Source organism: Euprymna scolopes, chromosome 19, assembly GCF_053919585.1.
Source record: "Euprymna scolopes isolate OS-2025 chromosome 19, ASM5391958v1, whole genome shotgun sequence".
Lineage (NCBI taxonomy): Eukaryota > Metazoa > Mollusca > Cephalopoda > Sepiida > Sepiolidae > Euprymna > Euprymna scolopes.
The window spans coordinates 72906903-72921148 of record NC_136500.1 but is presented as its reverse complement, the minus strand read 5'-3'; the positions used below and the strand labels follow the sequence as shown (position 1 = coordinate 72921148).

Below are 14246 nucleotides of genomic sequence, written 5' to 3'. Positions count from 1 at the left end.
AAATAACATGAGGATGCTTCCCCACTGACTACAACATCGTCGTTTTCAAGTTCAATATAAACAAATACTTGTTGAGCTGTCCTCTTGGATAATCAAAATTCCACTTATCGATTCCAATCCTCTCATGGTGTTATTCATTATCCAGCTAATAGGCTCTTTAACGATTATACTCCATGAATATATCTGAATAAAGATGTATTTTCTTATTATTTTGTTTAAGCTAAAGATGGGTCATCCTTCCGGATGTCAGACATTCACCTGCTATATATGAATATTCCAAACCGAGAGATCTTTTTAAGATTCTAACTGACACTTTAAGTGCAATTGTTTAAATCTCTCCTGCACTTAGTTCACCAGGTATATTTGCCAGATAGTTTACAAAATTCTTTTTCATGAGTCTAGTTGCTCCTATAATTACTGGAATGATGGAGATCTTCCTAAGATTCCAGTTTCTTTTCATGTCGTACATAAGACCTCGGTATTTCGTTATCTTTTCCCTTCTCAGCTCTGTTTAAGCCAGCATCATTTGAGAGACACGTATGTGTATTTAAATGTATATGTATTTGTGGCTGTCGGATTGAATTTCTTTTTATTCATAACGTGATAATCGAAAGATTATAATCGTCATCAGTTATAAAATAAGCACACACACACACACACTCACATACACACACACACATACACACACATACACACAAAAACACACACATACACACAAAAACACACACACATACACACACACACAAAAACACACACACACAAAAACACACACACAAAAACACACACACACAAAAAAAAGAACACACACACACAAAACACATACACACACATACATACACACAAACACACACACACACATAAACACACACACACATAAACGCACACACATACACCCAAAGACACACACACAAAAACACACACACAAAAACACACACAAACACACAACATTTATCATTCATTGTAAGCTAAGAACAGCTTCTGTTTATTTAACATTCGATAAAATTGCAACAATTTCCCTTTTTGCTATAATCTATTCCATCGATAAGTTTATGTATACATCCTTATGTTCTTAGTCACTTGCCTCCCCACGAGAGCAGAGTTAGACACAAAGTCGATTTTTAATGTGGAGAAAATCCAGCTCCCCCAAAAGGGGCACTCTGGATAGGAACAAAAATAAAAATTGTCTCAGTCATGAAGGATTTCCCATCCACTGACCGAGGATAGAGAAGTTGAAGCATAGTATCAGAACAGATACTACACTTTGTTTCTAGCCAAAATACCAAGTCAGGTAAAGGATACTGTGTCTTAACTGGGTTCGTGGCCTAATGCATAAACGTATGTTTCCATTTCTGTCTTAGGTGTCGTCTTTGCTCATCTGTTGTCCGTGGTTTTGTAACCAACATCTGCTTCACACATATCATCGGTTCGTTGTTTTCTATCTCCGATGCAATACTGTTAATTTAAATTATATGCCCCACTTTACAGAACTTATTTGATTACTTTTTTTTTAATCACTGACCATTGTCCGTTGACTGGCGTTATATGAAAATAACTCCAGAATTGCAGTTTACAAATTTTCCAGATAACTGTTTCGAATAATCCTTCGACTTTGTCAATGCTTTATCTTAAACTATTCGTTTCCCGCTTTATCTTTTACGAATTGAAAAGCATTAATTAATTTATTTTATTTCATTTTATTTTTTAGTCGTAACCATCCAGAACCTTTCAAATTCCAACTTGGTGCTGCTGCTGTGATTCGTGGCTGGGAAGAAGGTTTAAAAAACATGTGTGTAGGAGAAATTAGAAAACTAACTGTTCCACCTCATATGGGATATGGAGACCGCAACATTGGTGAGTCTATTTTTTGGTTGGTTGTTTTTGTTTTATGGCATATCAACCCTTTTCAGGTTATTTAATGTTGAATCCAGTGATTTTGAAGAAAAATTTTTAATAGATTTTTTTTTTTCAAGTCGGTTTTTATTTAACCCATAGTTGGTACCCTAACAGGTACTACCACTCCGAGTCAGAGTGGACCTGGGAGCAATGGCAATTAAAGGGTGGCTCCACACTTCCCAAAGCCCGCAAGCTGGGGCCTCACCATCAGATATAGTTTAAGGTCATATCCAGGATCGTCTTTTTTTTTTTTTTCATGTGGAAAATACAAGAGAAGATTTTTTAAATGGAGTCGATTTTACACAAAACAAGCTTAACATTCACGGTTCCCTCCACGAGTGAAAAATTTACTTTCACCATGATTAATGTTTGTGCATTTTTTTTTTAAATCCAAGTAAAGATAGGTATGTGTGTATGTTTATATATTTGTATGTTAATGTCCATACATACATTAACCATAAAAAAACACGTGCTGTGGACAGAGAGAGCAGAAAAGCGGAGACAGAAGTAGAACAAGTTTCACTACTCAACCTTGTCTGCCACATCTGTGGCAGACTGTGCAAGTCAATTGCTGGCCTGAAAAGTCACTTTCGAACCGATGGACCTAGTTTTGGGTGTCACTGACGATTCACTCAGCAACTGTAGTGAGGATGGTCATGAACATTGAGATGGCCAACATTTATTAAGACGAAGTAATCGTCATATATATTTGTATGTACGACATTTATACCTAATCTAACTAAATGATTATCATGGATTTTGCTAGGCATAAGGGTGCTTAATACGGACTATATTTGATTTAGGTTTTAATTTTTTGTTTTGTTTTGTTTTCTCTTATAAGTTCTGAAAGTTTCCAATTCATCTTAACATTACTTATCCTTTTTAATCCAAGGAAAAAACTGTATATTTTCCTGGGGAACTAATGTACGTCGCTGATGATTTGTTTGGTATATTCATGCCATTGAATGAAACACGTTAATTGAATACTTCTGTGACTTTGGAATGTTTAATAAAGTTTATATATATATGTGTGTGTGTGTGTGTGTGTGTGTGTGTGTGTGTGTGTGTGTGTGTGTGTGTGTGTGTGTGTGTGTGTGTGTGTGTGTGAAAGAAACAAAATCAATAATATAATAATACATTACCTTAAGATATGGTAGGTGGCATATCATTGCAGATAATTGAAACTGCAACCATGTAAATCATAGTCTGATATCTTTTCCATTCTCCAGCATTCCTGATCTTATTAATAGTAGGTTATATACACTGCCTATCTGTTACTTACATTCGAGCAACAGCTTAGATGGAAAAATCCACTCAACGTGCTCGATTTACTATGAGTGGAAACCATAACTCTTTTTACATACAAATAGGTATGTACGTATGTTTGTATGTTTGAACAGTGATTGTGGCATCAAAACCAAGATCAATGTTTACTCGACCTGTGTACTTTCTGTTTTACTTTACTCATCGGAATGTTGGACAACACAACGTCGACACTTGAAGCAACTCGAGAGATCCCATCAGAAATGCCTCAAGCGAATTCTAAATGTAAAATGGCAGTCACTGACACATGACACGGATATTTTCGGGAGGGCTGAGCGTTTGAGCATCGAAACAATGGTGATGAGGAACCAGTTGCGCTGGGTAGGTCATGTTGTTCGAACGGAGGATGTGAGGCTGCCTAAGCAGCTGTTTTACAACGAGCTAAAGTGGTAAATGTCCTCAATATCGACCAAAGAGCACTTCAAGGATTGCATAAAAGACAATCTTAAAGCTTTCAAGATTCCTGTTCAGAACTGGGAGACCCTGGCAAAATGCCGTCTCGAATGGATGAGGCTAGTTAGAGGGGGATCTGAAATTTTTGTGAGGGAAAGAATCGATCAGGCTGAACTCAAAAGAAACCTTCGGAAAGGCAATGTGTCGTTTTTGTCCATTGAATTGAACAGTTGGAAATGTGAGGCTTGTAATCGTGTGCTCCTCTCAAAAGCGGCTTACATTAACCACAAAAAAAAACACATGCCACGAGCAGAGGGAGCATAAAAACAGAGCCAGAAATCAAACAAGTTTCAACACACAACTTTGTCTGCCATATGTGTGGCAGACTATGCAAGTCAAATGCTGGCCTGAAAAGTTATCTTCGGGCCCACGGACATGGTTTGGGCGTCGATGGCGATTAACCAGAAAACTATGATGAGGTTGGTGCAGAACATTGGGATGGCTAACGTCTGTAAAGACAAAGCAATTTCCATGCAGAGTATTCACTATTGCCAGGCATAAGAGTACATAATATGGACTATATTTAATTTCAAGGAGATGGAAGAAATGTTTGACAATAAAGATACATCAGATTTGATTGAATTTTAACCATTAATAAATACAACATTTAATATTAATGAATACAACATTTAATATTAATGAATAAACAATTAATATTAATGAATAAACAATTAATATTAATGAATAAACAATTAATATAAATAAATACAACAATTAATAGTAATGAATACAATAATTAATATCATTGAATACAACATTTAATATTAATAAATAAAACATTTAATATTAATGAATACAACAATTAATATAAATAAATCCAACATTTAATATTAATGAATACAACATTAAATATTAATAAATACGACATTTAATATTAATGAATACAATAATTAATATTGATAAATACAACATTTAATATAAATGAATACACTATTTAATATTAATGAATACAACAATTACTATTTTCTTTTTTTTACACAGTGGTCACCACTTATCAAGGCCCGGAAGCCACTCAGGGATAAGGGTTATTGCAAGTACATTACGTTAGTGTGGAGATTTGATGAAGTGTTTACTTAAGGGGGCGGTTCATTAAGAATTTGTTAACGTTGGACTTGAAGATATCCAAGTTGTATTCAGGTGGGAAGCAGGCAGACGGAACAGAGTTCCAGAGGCGTGCGGTTCTAAGAAAGAAGCTTTGTTCATGGAATCCACGTTTTGATTTAGGCACAGATAAAGAGTGGGGGAAATTTTTCACAGTGGATTCAGCTAGACGGGTGTTTTTTGTGAAAGATTGGCGAGGGGGGACCAGAGATTTGAGTTCAGACGAGCACCTGCCATGGAAATAACGATAAAACAAGGATAGGCTCGCAACGTCTCTTCTCTGGGAGAGAGGTTGCAGGGTAGAGAAAAGGGCATCCCCCACTAAGCCACAAAGTCTATTTTGTACTCTGTCAAGGCAGGATAGGCTGTTTTTAGCAGCTCCTGCCCAGATATGGCAGCAGTACTCCATCCTTGGACGAAACTTGGCTTTTATATAGATAGAGAATTGCATCAGTAGTGAGATATCTTCTGGAGCGGTAGAAGGATCCCACCATCTTTCCAGCGACCTTGGCAACAGACTTGATGTACGTGTTCCATTTCAGATCAGGAGTAAAGGTCAAACCCAGAAGTTTGTCAAAACACAGGGCCTCTCCCAGACGAGAGCCATCCATCCCAATTGATGCTAGATGGGGATCAGAGCGTTGATGATGTAAGGATAGGAGTTTGGTTTTAGATGCATTAAAGGTAACCAGCCACGTCTTCCCCCACTGAATCACGCGCTCGAGATCAGAGGAGAGAGAATCAGAGAGAACTTTGTCATTTACAGCTTTTGATGTGTTGCCGTAGATGGTCGTGTCATCAGCATAGATGTCAACGAATGATTTAAGTATGTGTTTAGGGAGATCATTGATGTAGATCAGGAAGAGAGTTGGGCCCAGGATTGACGCCTGAGGGACTCCAGCATTAATACTGCAGGCCTCTGATTCTTGTCCATCGACCACTACTCTTATGAGCCTATCGGAGAGAAATGATTTAATGATTGAGAAAACATTTCCAGTTATACCGTAGCTGGAAATTCTGTTGAAGTAGACCCTTATGCCATACTTTTTCGAAGGCCTTTGATATGTCAAGAGCAATTGCCCTAGAAAGGAAGCCTTTGTCAAGAGATTCACTAATCCTGTGAGATATAACCGTCAGCACATCTGTGGTAGATCTTGCAGAGCGGAAACCATATTGTGTGTCACTAAGAAGGTTGTTTCTGCTGAGGTGGTTGACTATTTCTCTATTTAATATGGATTCCAGCAACTTACTCATAACACACAGGAGACTTATTGGTCTGTACTGAGAGGGAGATTGTTAATGTAGACATTGGTTACCTCCCTTGCTTCAGTTACATGGTTACCTCCCTTGCTTGTGGTGATATAAATAGGAGTCGGCCATCTTGGTTTAGTCAGTTCGTTCGTACAGTTTAGACAGACTACAAGTGTCTCAACAAATGGTAGCAGAGATATCCCTCTGTGTGCGACAAAACGAAAAAAAAAAAAAAAAAAAAAAAAAATTTTTTTTTTGTACAGCTTGTCTGTAGCACTAGACAGATCGGATATCGGATATGGCAACTTCGAACAAACAACCTCCATTGTTGGAGGGGGAGGATGTTTACGAGAACTGGAAACAAGACGTTGAAATGTGGTCGTTGTTCACGGATCTTTCTGAGGAAAAAAAAGGGCCAGCAGTGTTTTTGACGCTACCACCGAATATTAGAGAATATGTCCGTGAATTGCCAACAAGTGACATCGGCGGACGAGATGGCTTGAAGATCTTAATAAAGAAACTGGATGACATATATTTAAAGGATGAACACACGCGCGCTTACATGACTTTTAAGGAATTTTACACTTATAAAAGATCGTCAGGTACCAGTATAAATGACTTTCTTGTTCGTTATGAGTTTTTGTACCAAAGATTAAAAAAATTCTACATTATTCTACCGGAAGGAGTGCAAGCTTTTCTTGTTTTGAACGCGGTTAACATATCGGAAGAGAACGAAAAATTAGCGCGGACAACGTGTTCTGTTTTGACGTATCAAAACATGAAGGAATCGATAAAGAAAGTATTTGGTGACATTTATCGTGATGAAAATGTACCGGCAGTGAAATCAGAGCCCGAAATCGTCAACTATAATTATTCTAAACCGGGTAACAACAAAAGGCGTTTTCGTCGAGGACAATCTAATCCATGTGACCGAAGTGGAAACGTGTTGTTGTGTTACAAATGTCAGTCTCCGAACCATCTAATTAGAGAGTGTCCTAGAAATACGCCCAGGTTTACGGAAGCGACAGAACAAATACACATTACGTTGTTCATTCAAGAAAATATTTATTTGAACAGTACAAATGAAAAAATCTCAAATCTTGTAAAGGAAACATTTGGAATGGCAGTTTTGGATTCTGCTTGTACTCGCACACTGGCTGGCGAAGTGTGGCTTGATGTTTATTTAGATACTTTAAATGAAAGTGACCTGCAACTAGTGAAGTATACGAACTCAGACCGGAGTTTTTGTTTTGGTGATGGAGTGGCTGTCACAGCAATTAAAGTTGCTAAATTTCCGGTTACACTCGGAGGTATAAGAGTTTATATCGAAGCAGATATTGTGAAAAACGACTTGCCTCTTCTATTAAGTCACAAATCAATGAAGACAGCAGGAATAGTGCTAGATTTCCGGAAAGATATGTGCTGGATTTTTGATAAATGTATTGAACTAAAGACCACAACTTCAGGGCACTATTGTCTCCCCTTAACAAATAAGTTGTTGGATCATGGTGGTACTAAGAACATTGTATTACATGTTCAGAATTTTGGTCAGTGTTCTTTCACAGAAAAAAAAAAAAAGCAGAAAAACTTCATTGACAGTTTGCTCATGCCTCGAAGGAAAAACTTGTTTCCTTGGTTAAAAAAAGTGGCAAATTCAATGACAAGGAATTTATAAAGGCGATTGAGGAGGTTTGTGGAAACTGTCAAATTTGCCTTAGATTTAAAAAAGCTCCACTGCGACCGGTTGTGGGATTGCCTCTTGGCAATAGATTTAATCACACAGTTTGCATAGATTTGAAAGAGTTCATCCACAATGAGGTGTGGATACTACATCTCATTGATGCCGCTACCAGGTATTCAGCGGCAACATTGATCAAAACAAAGAAGAAGGAGGAGATCATCAAAAACATCTTTATGATGTGGATTACCTATTTCGGATCTCCTGTTCGTTTTCTGAGTGATAATGGGGGTGAATTCAACAACGAACACTATAGACAGATGAATGAAAAACTCAACATAGAGACCTGTACTACTGCCGCAGAAAGTCCATTCAGCAACGGTACTGTAGAACGTCATAATTTGATAGTTGCTGAGGCAATGAAAAAAACAATTGACGATGAGAAGTGTGACCCTGAAATTGCCTTGGCATGGGCTATTTGTGCAAAAAATGCCCTCCTCAATTACTCTGGACACAGTCCAAATGAACTTGTATTCGGTTTCAATGTAAATACACCCTCAATTCTGACAGACCAGTTACCTGCTATGGAGTCCTCTACTACAAGTGACATGGTGAGAAAAAATTTAAATGCTCTCCATAGTGCAAGGAGAAACTTTTTGGAAGCTGAGTCCAGTGAGAGAATTAGGAGAGCTCTCAGGTCTAATGTCAGAACTTATGCTGATGAAGATTATGCTACCGGAGACCAAATCTATTATCGGAGGCAGGGTTTTAAAGGATGGCGTGGTCCAGCAAAAGTGTTAGGCAGAGAAGGCCAGTTTGTCTTAATCAGACATGGCGGAGCATTTTATAGGATGCATCCGTGCCAATTGATGAAAGTGAATAAAAACAACGAAAAAAGAACAAAAAAAGCTGAAATGCTGGGAAACACTACAGAAGGGAAGAAATTCATTCTTCCCTTCTGTAGTGTTTCCCAGCATTTCAGTTGAGGAGGAGGAGTTGCAGAATCAAGTGGTAGAAAGTGAAGATATAGACAGAGAAGAAGTTGTTGATAGTTCTACCAGTTTAAGAGATAAGACTGAAAAACCTGGCCGAAATAAGACCATAACTTATAAAATAAATGGAAGTGGGGAGTGGAAGAAAGGAAAGGTTATGTCAGTACAGCCTAAATCAACTGGCAAATATAGTCATTGGATCAATATAGAACCTGAGGATGAAAACGAGGATCAAGTTTGTATCAACTGGAATCATATTGATCATTGGAGAGAAGTGCCCCAATATACTGAACAGGAAAATGTAGTCCTGCTCACTGCTGAACAAGAGCAGTCGAAAGCTGTAATGGATGCCAAGCATAAAGAAATAAAAAACATGGACACCTATGAAGTATTTGAATGTGTGCCATACACAGGTCAAAAAACAATATCCACAAGATGGGTGATTACTGAAAAATTCAAGGATAATCAGAAAACAATGAAAGCTCGCCTTGTAGCACGAGGCTATGAAGAAAATAGTAATCTGAAAACGGACTCCCCAACATGTAGCCATGAAGCTATGCGAATGGTCATGCTAACCGCATCAATAAAGAATTGGATGCTGCAGACCATAGATTTTACCTCAGCCTTTTTGCAAGGTGGTATTTTAGAGAGAGATGTGTACCTGAGGCCACCATCTGATGTTTGTCCTAAATCTCAAGTGTGGAAATTAAAAAGATGCATCTATGGATTGAATGATGCTCCACGGGCATGGTACAAGAGAGTTACTCAGGCTTTGATTGAATTAAAAGGAGTAGCAAGTGCTTATGATAATGCATTGTTTTTGTGGCATGATATTAAAGGAAATTTGACTGGAATTCTTGCTATGCACGTGGATGATTTTGTTTTCTGTGGAAACACAGAGTTTGAAAGGGATGTGATTGCAACATTGAAAGAAAAATTTAAGGTGGGATATCATGAAAGTGGAACATTCAAATATGTTGGACTGAATGTTAATCAACAGGAAAATGGGATCACTGTAGAACAAGATCTATATGTATCTTCCATATCTCCAATAGAAATAAGCAAAGGGAGGATACTGAGGAAAAATGATGAACTGAATGAAGAAGAAAAGCATGAGTTGAAGAGACTTGCAGGTCAGATGATGTGGGTTTCAACTCAAACACGCCCTGATATAGCTTTTGATGTGTGTAAAATGAGCAACACTGGAAAGCATCCCAAAGTAAAAGCCTTATTTGAGGCGAATAAAGCCTTATCAAAATTGAAATCCAAGAAGGGTTCTATAACATTTCCAAAATTGGGAAAGCCCTCAGATTTACACATTTTGTGTTATACTGATGCCTCTTATGCCAGTCTGGAAGATGGATCTTCACAGGGTGGTTTTGTTGTCTTTATTGGAGGAAGTACTGACAAAATGGCCCCCATGTGTTGGGCGTCAAAGAAATTGGACAGAGTGACAAAAAGCCCATTGGCCTCAGAGACTCTTGCTCTGAATGAGGGAGCTGATGCTGGTGTTTTGACTGCGGTTATGATACAAGAGGTATTTCAGTTATCTAAATTGCCAGACGTTCTCTGCAAGACAGATAATGCATCACTTGTGGAGACATTGAATTCCAACAATCTGGTAAGCGATCGACGATTGAGAATAGATGTAGCAAGGCTGAAGGAAATGAAGAGTAGAGGAGAGATACAGATAGAATGGATCAAGGGTTGTGATCAGGTCTCTGATTGTTTGACCAAGGAAGGAGCTTCGTCTGAGCTTCTAAGGGACTTGTTAAATCAGAAATAAATTATTCACTTGAGGACAGCAGCAATGTTAATGTAGACATTGGTTACCTCCCTTGCTTCAGTTACATGGTTACCTCCCTTGCTTGTGGTGATATAAATAGGAGTCGGCCATCTTGGTTTAGTCAGTTCGTTCGTACAGTTTAGACAGACTACAAGTGTCTCAACAGAGATGACTTATCACCTGAATTCTTATATACAGGGCAAACTGATGAGGTCTTCCAGGGAGTCGGAAAGTACTTCTCCTTAAGGCAGCGCTTAAACAGTTTTGTAAGTATGGGAGCAGGTTCTGGTTGAAGCTTTTTTAACACTATAATTGGGATGCCGTCAGGGCCAGTTGCTTTACTGGAATCAAGGTTCTTGATTAGCTTGGCGACCTCATGCACGGATATTTGTATGTTACCTAGCGTGTTCTGTGTTATAGGAGGAAATATGGGGAGTTGATGGCCTTCGTCGCATAGGGTAGAATTAGATGCAAAGTTCTTTGCAAATAGTTTGACCTTGTCTGACGCTGACGAGATGACCTCTGGTCCATTGATAATGGTTGGGATAGAATGCACACTTCTGTTCAGGATCCTATTTGTTATTTGCCAAAACTGGGGGGAACCAAGCTGCTGATCAGCTACCTTGGATTTAACAGACTGGGCATATAGCTCTCTTGCATATTTTATTACTCTTTTACAGTGGTTGCTGGCATTCCTGAAAGCAGCTTTAATCTCAGTGCATCTATTACGTTGGTAGCTATGGAAAAAGTGATTTCTGTGCGCGATAGCAGCAGCATATTCTGGGGAGAACCATGGCTGGCTATTAGGTTTTTGTTGGAATTTTTTAGGTGGTATGAATTGGTCTATGCCTACAATTAACCATTCGGTCAGATCTGATACTATAGAGGACACTTCCTTTTTAAACATGGAGTGCAGAGGTAAATCAGATATGAATGTATGGAAGCTATCCCAGTCAGCCATAGAGTATCGGTATACAGTACGGTGGAGGGGTACGTCTGGGGACTTATTACATTTCGTTTTTATCTTAACTGATACAACAGAGTGGTCGGAGGATCCTAGAGGAGAATGAACGGAACATGAACATATCTTATTAATGAATACAATAATTAATATTGATGAATACAACATTTAATATTAATGAATACAACATTTGATATGAATAAATACAACATTTAATATTAATAAATACCACATTTAATATTAATAAATACAGCATTTAATATTAATAAATACAACATTAATATAAATAAATACAACATTTAATATTAATGAATACCACATTTAATATTAATGAATACAATAATGTATATTAATAAATACAACATTTAATATTAATGAACACAATAATTAATATTTATAAATACAACATTTAATATTAATGAACACAATAATTAATATTAATGAATAAACAATTAATATTAAAAAATACAACATTAATATTAATAAATACAACATTTAATATTAATAAATACAACATATAAATATATATATACATTAATATTAATAAATAAAACAATTATTATTAATGAACACAACATTTAATATGAATGAATACAACAATTAATATTAAAAAATACAACATTCAATATTATTGAATACAACATTAACATTAATAAATAGAACATTTATTATTAATGAATACAATAATTAATATTAAGGAAATAATTAATATTAATGAATACAACATTTAATATTAATGAATACAACAATTAATATTAATGAATACAACATTTAATATTAATGAATACAACAATTAATATTAATGAATACAATAATTAATATTAATGAATACAATAATTAATATTAATGAATACAACAATTAATATTAATGAATACAACAATTATTATTAATGAATACAACAATTAACATTAATGAATACACTAACTGATATTAATGAATTTAATATTAATAAATACAACATTTAATATTAATGAATACAACAATTAATATTAATGAATACAACATTTAATATTAATGAATACAACATTTAATATTAATGAATACAACAATTAATATTAATGAATACAACAATTAATATTAATGAATACAACAATTAATATTAATGAATACAATAATTAATATTAATGAATACACTAACTGATATTAATGAATTTAATATTAATAAATACAACATTTAATATTAATGAATACAACAATTAATATTAATGAATACAACAATTAATATTAATAAATACAACATTTAATATTAATGAATACAACAATTAATATTAATGAATACAACATTTAATATTAATGAATACAACAATTAATATTAATGAATACAACATTTAATATTAATGAATACAACAATTAATATTAATAAATACAACATTTAATATTAATGAATACAACATTTAATATTAATGAATACAACAATTAATATTAATGAATACAACAATTAATATTAATAAATACAACATTTAATATTAATGAATACAACAATTAATATTAATAAATACAACATTTAATATTAATAAATACAACATTTAATATTAATGAATACAACAATTAATATTAATAAATACAACATTTAATATTAATGAATACAACAATTAATATTAATAAATACAACAATTAATATTAATAAATACAACATTTAATATTAATGAATACAACAATTAATATTAATAAATACAACATTTAATATTAATAAATACAACATTTAATATTAATGAATACAACATTTAATATTAATGAATACAACAATTAATATTAATAAATACAACATTTAATATTAATGAATACAACAATTAATATTAATGAATACAACAATTAATATTAATGAATACAACAATTAATATTAATGAATACAATAATTAATATTAATGAATACACTAACTGATATTAATGAATTTAATATTAATAAATACAACATTTAATATTAATGAATACAACAATTAATATTAATGAATACAACAATTAATATTAATGAATACAACATTTAATATTAATGAATACAACAATTAATATTAATGAATACAACATTTAATATTAATGAATACAACAATTAATATTAATAAATACAACATTTAATATTAATGAATACAACATTTAATATTAATGAATACAATAATTAATATTAATGAATACAACAATTAATATTAATAAATACAACATTTAATATTAATGAATACAACAATTAATATTAATAAATACAACATTTAATATTAATAAATACAACATTTAATATTAATGAATACAACAATTAATATTAATAAATACAACATTTAATATTAATGAATACAACAATTAATATTAATAAATACAACAATTAATATTAATAAATACAACATTTAATATTAATGAATACAACATTTAATATTAATAAATACAACATTTAATATTAATAAATACAACATTTAATATTAATGAATACAACATTTAATATTAATGAATACAACAATTAATATTAATAAATACAACATTTAATATTAATAAATACAACATTTAATATTAATGAATACAACAATTAATATTAATAAATACAACATTTAATATTAATAAATACAACATTTAATATTAATGAATACATCAATTAATATTAATAAATGCAACATTTAATATTAATGAATACAACAATTAATATTAATAAATACAACAATTAATATTAATAAATACAACATTTAATATTAATGAATACAACAATTAATATTAATGAATACAACAATTAATATTAATAAATACAACATTTAATATTAATGAATACAACAATTAATATTAATAAATACAACAATTAATATTAATAAATACAACATTTAATATTAATG

General features: G+C 33.4%; 1 protein-coding gene across 1 annotated transcript in view; it reads left to right on the top strand.

Moving 5' to 3' along the window:
• The window catches only part of LOC145303665 (peptidyl-prolyl cis-trans isomerase FKBP14-like), a 53661-nt gene that overhangs the window by 25339 nt on the left and 14076 nt on the right, over positions 1-14246 (top strand). Inside the window, exon 2 of the mRNA XM_080145267.1 lies at positions 1706-1851. Coding sequence (XP_080001393.1) covers positions 1706-1851 — 146 coding nt within the window. The remainder of the gene's footprint in view (positions 1-1705; positions 1852-14246) is intronic.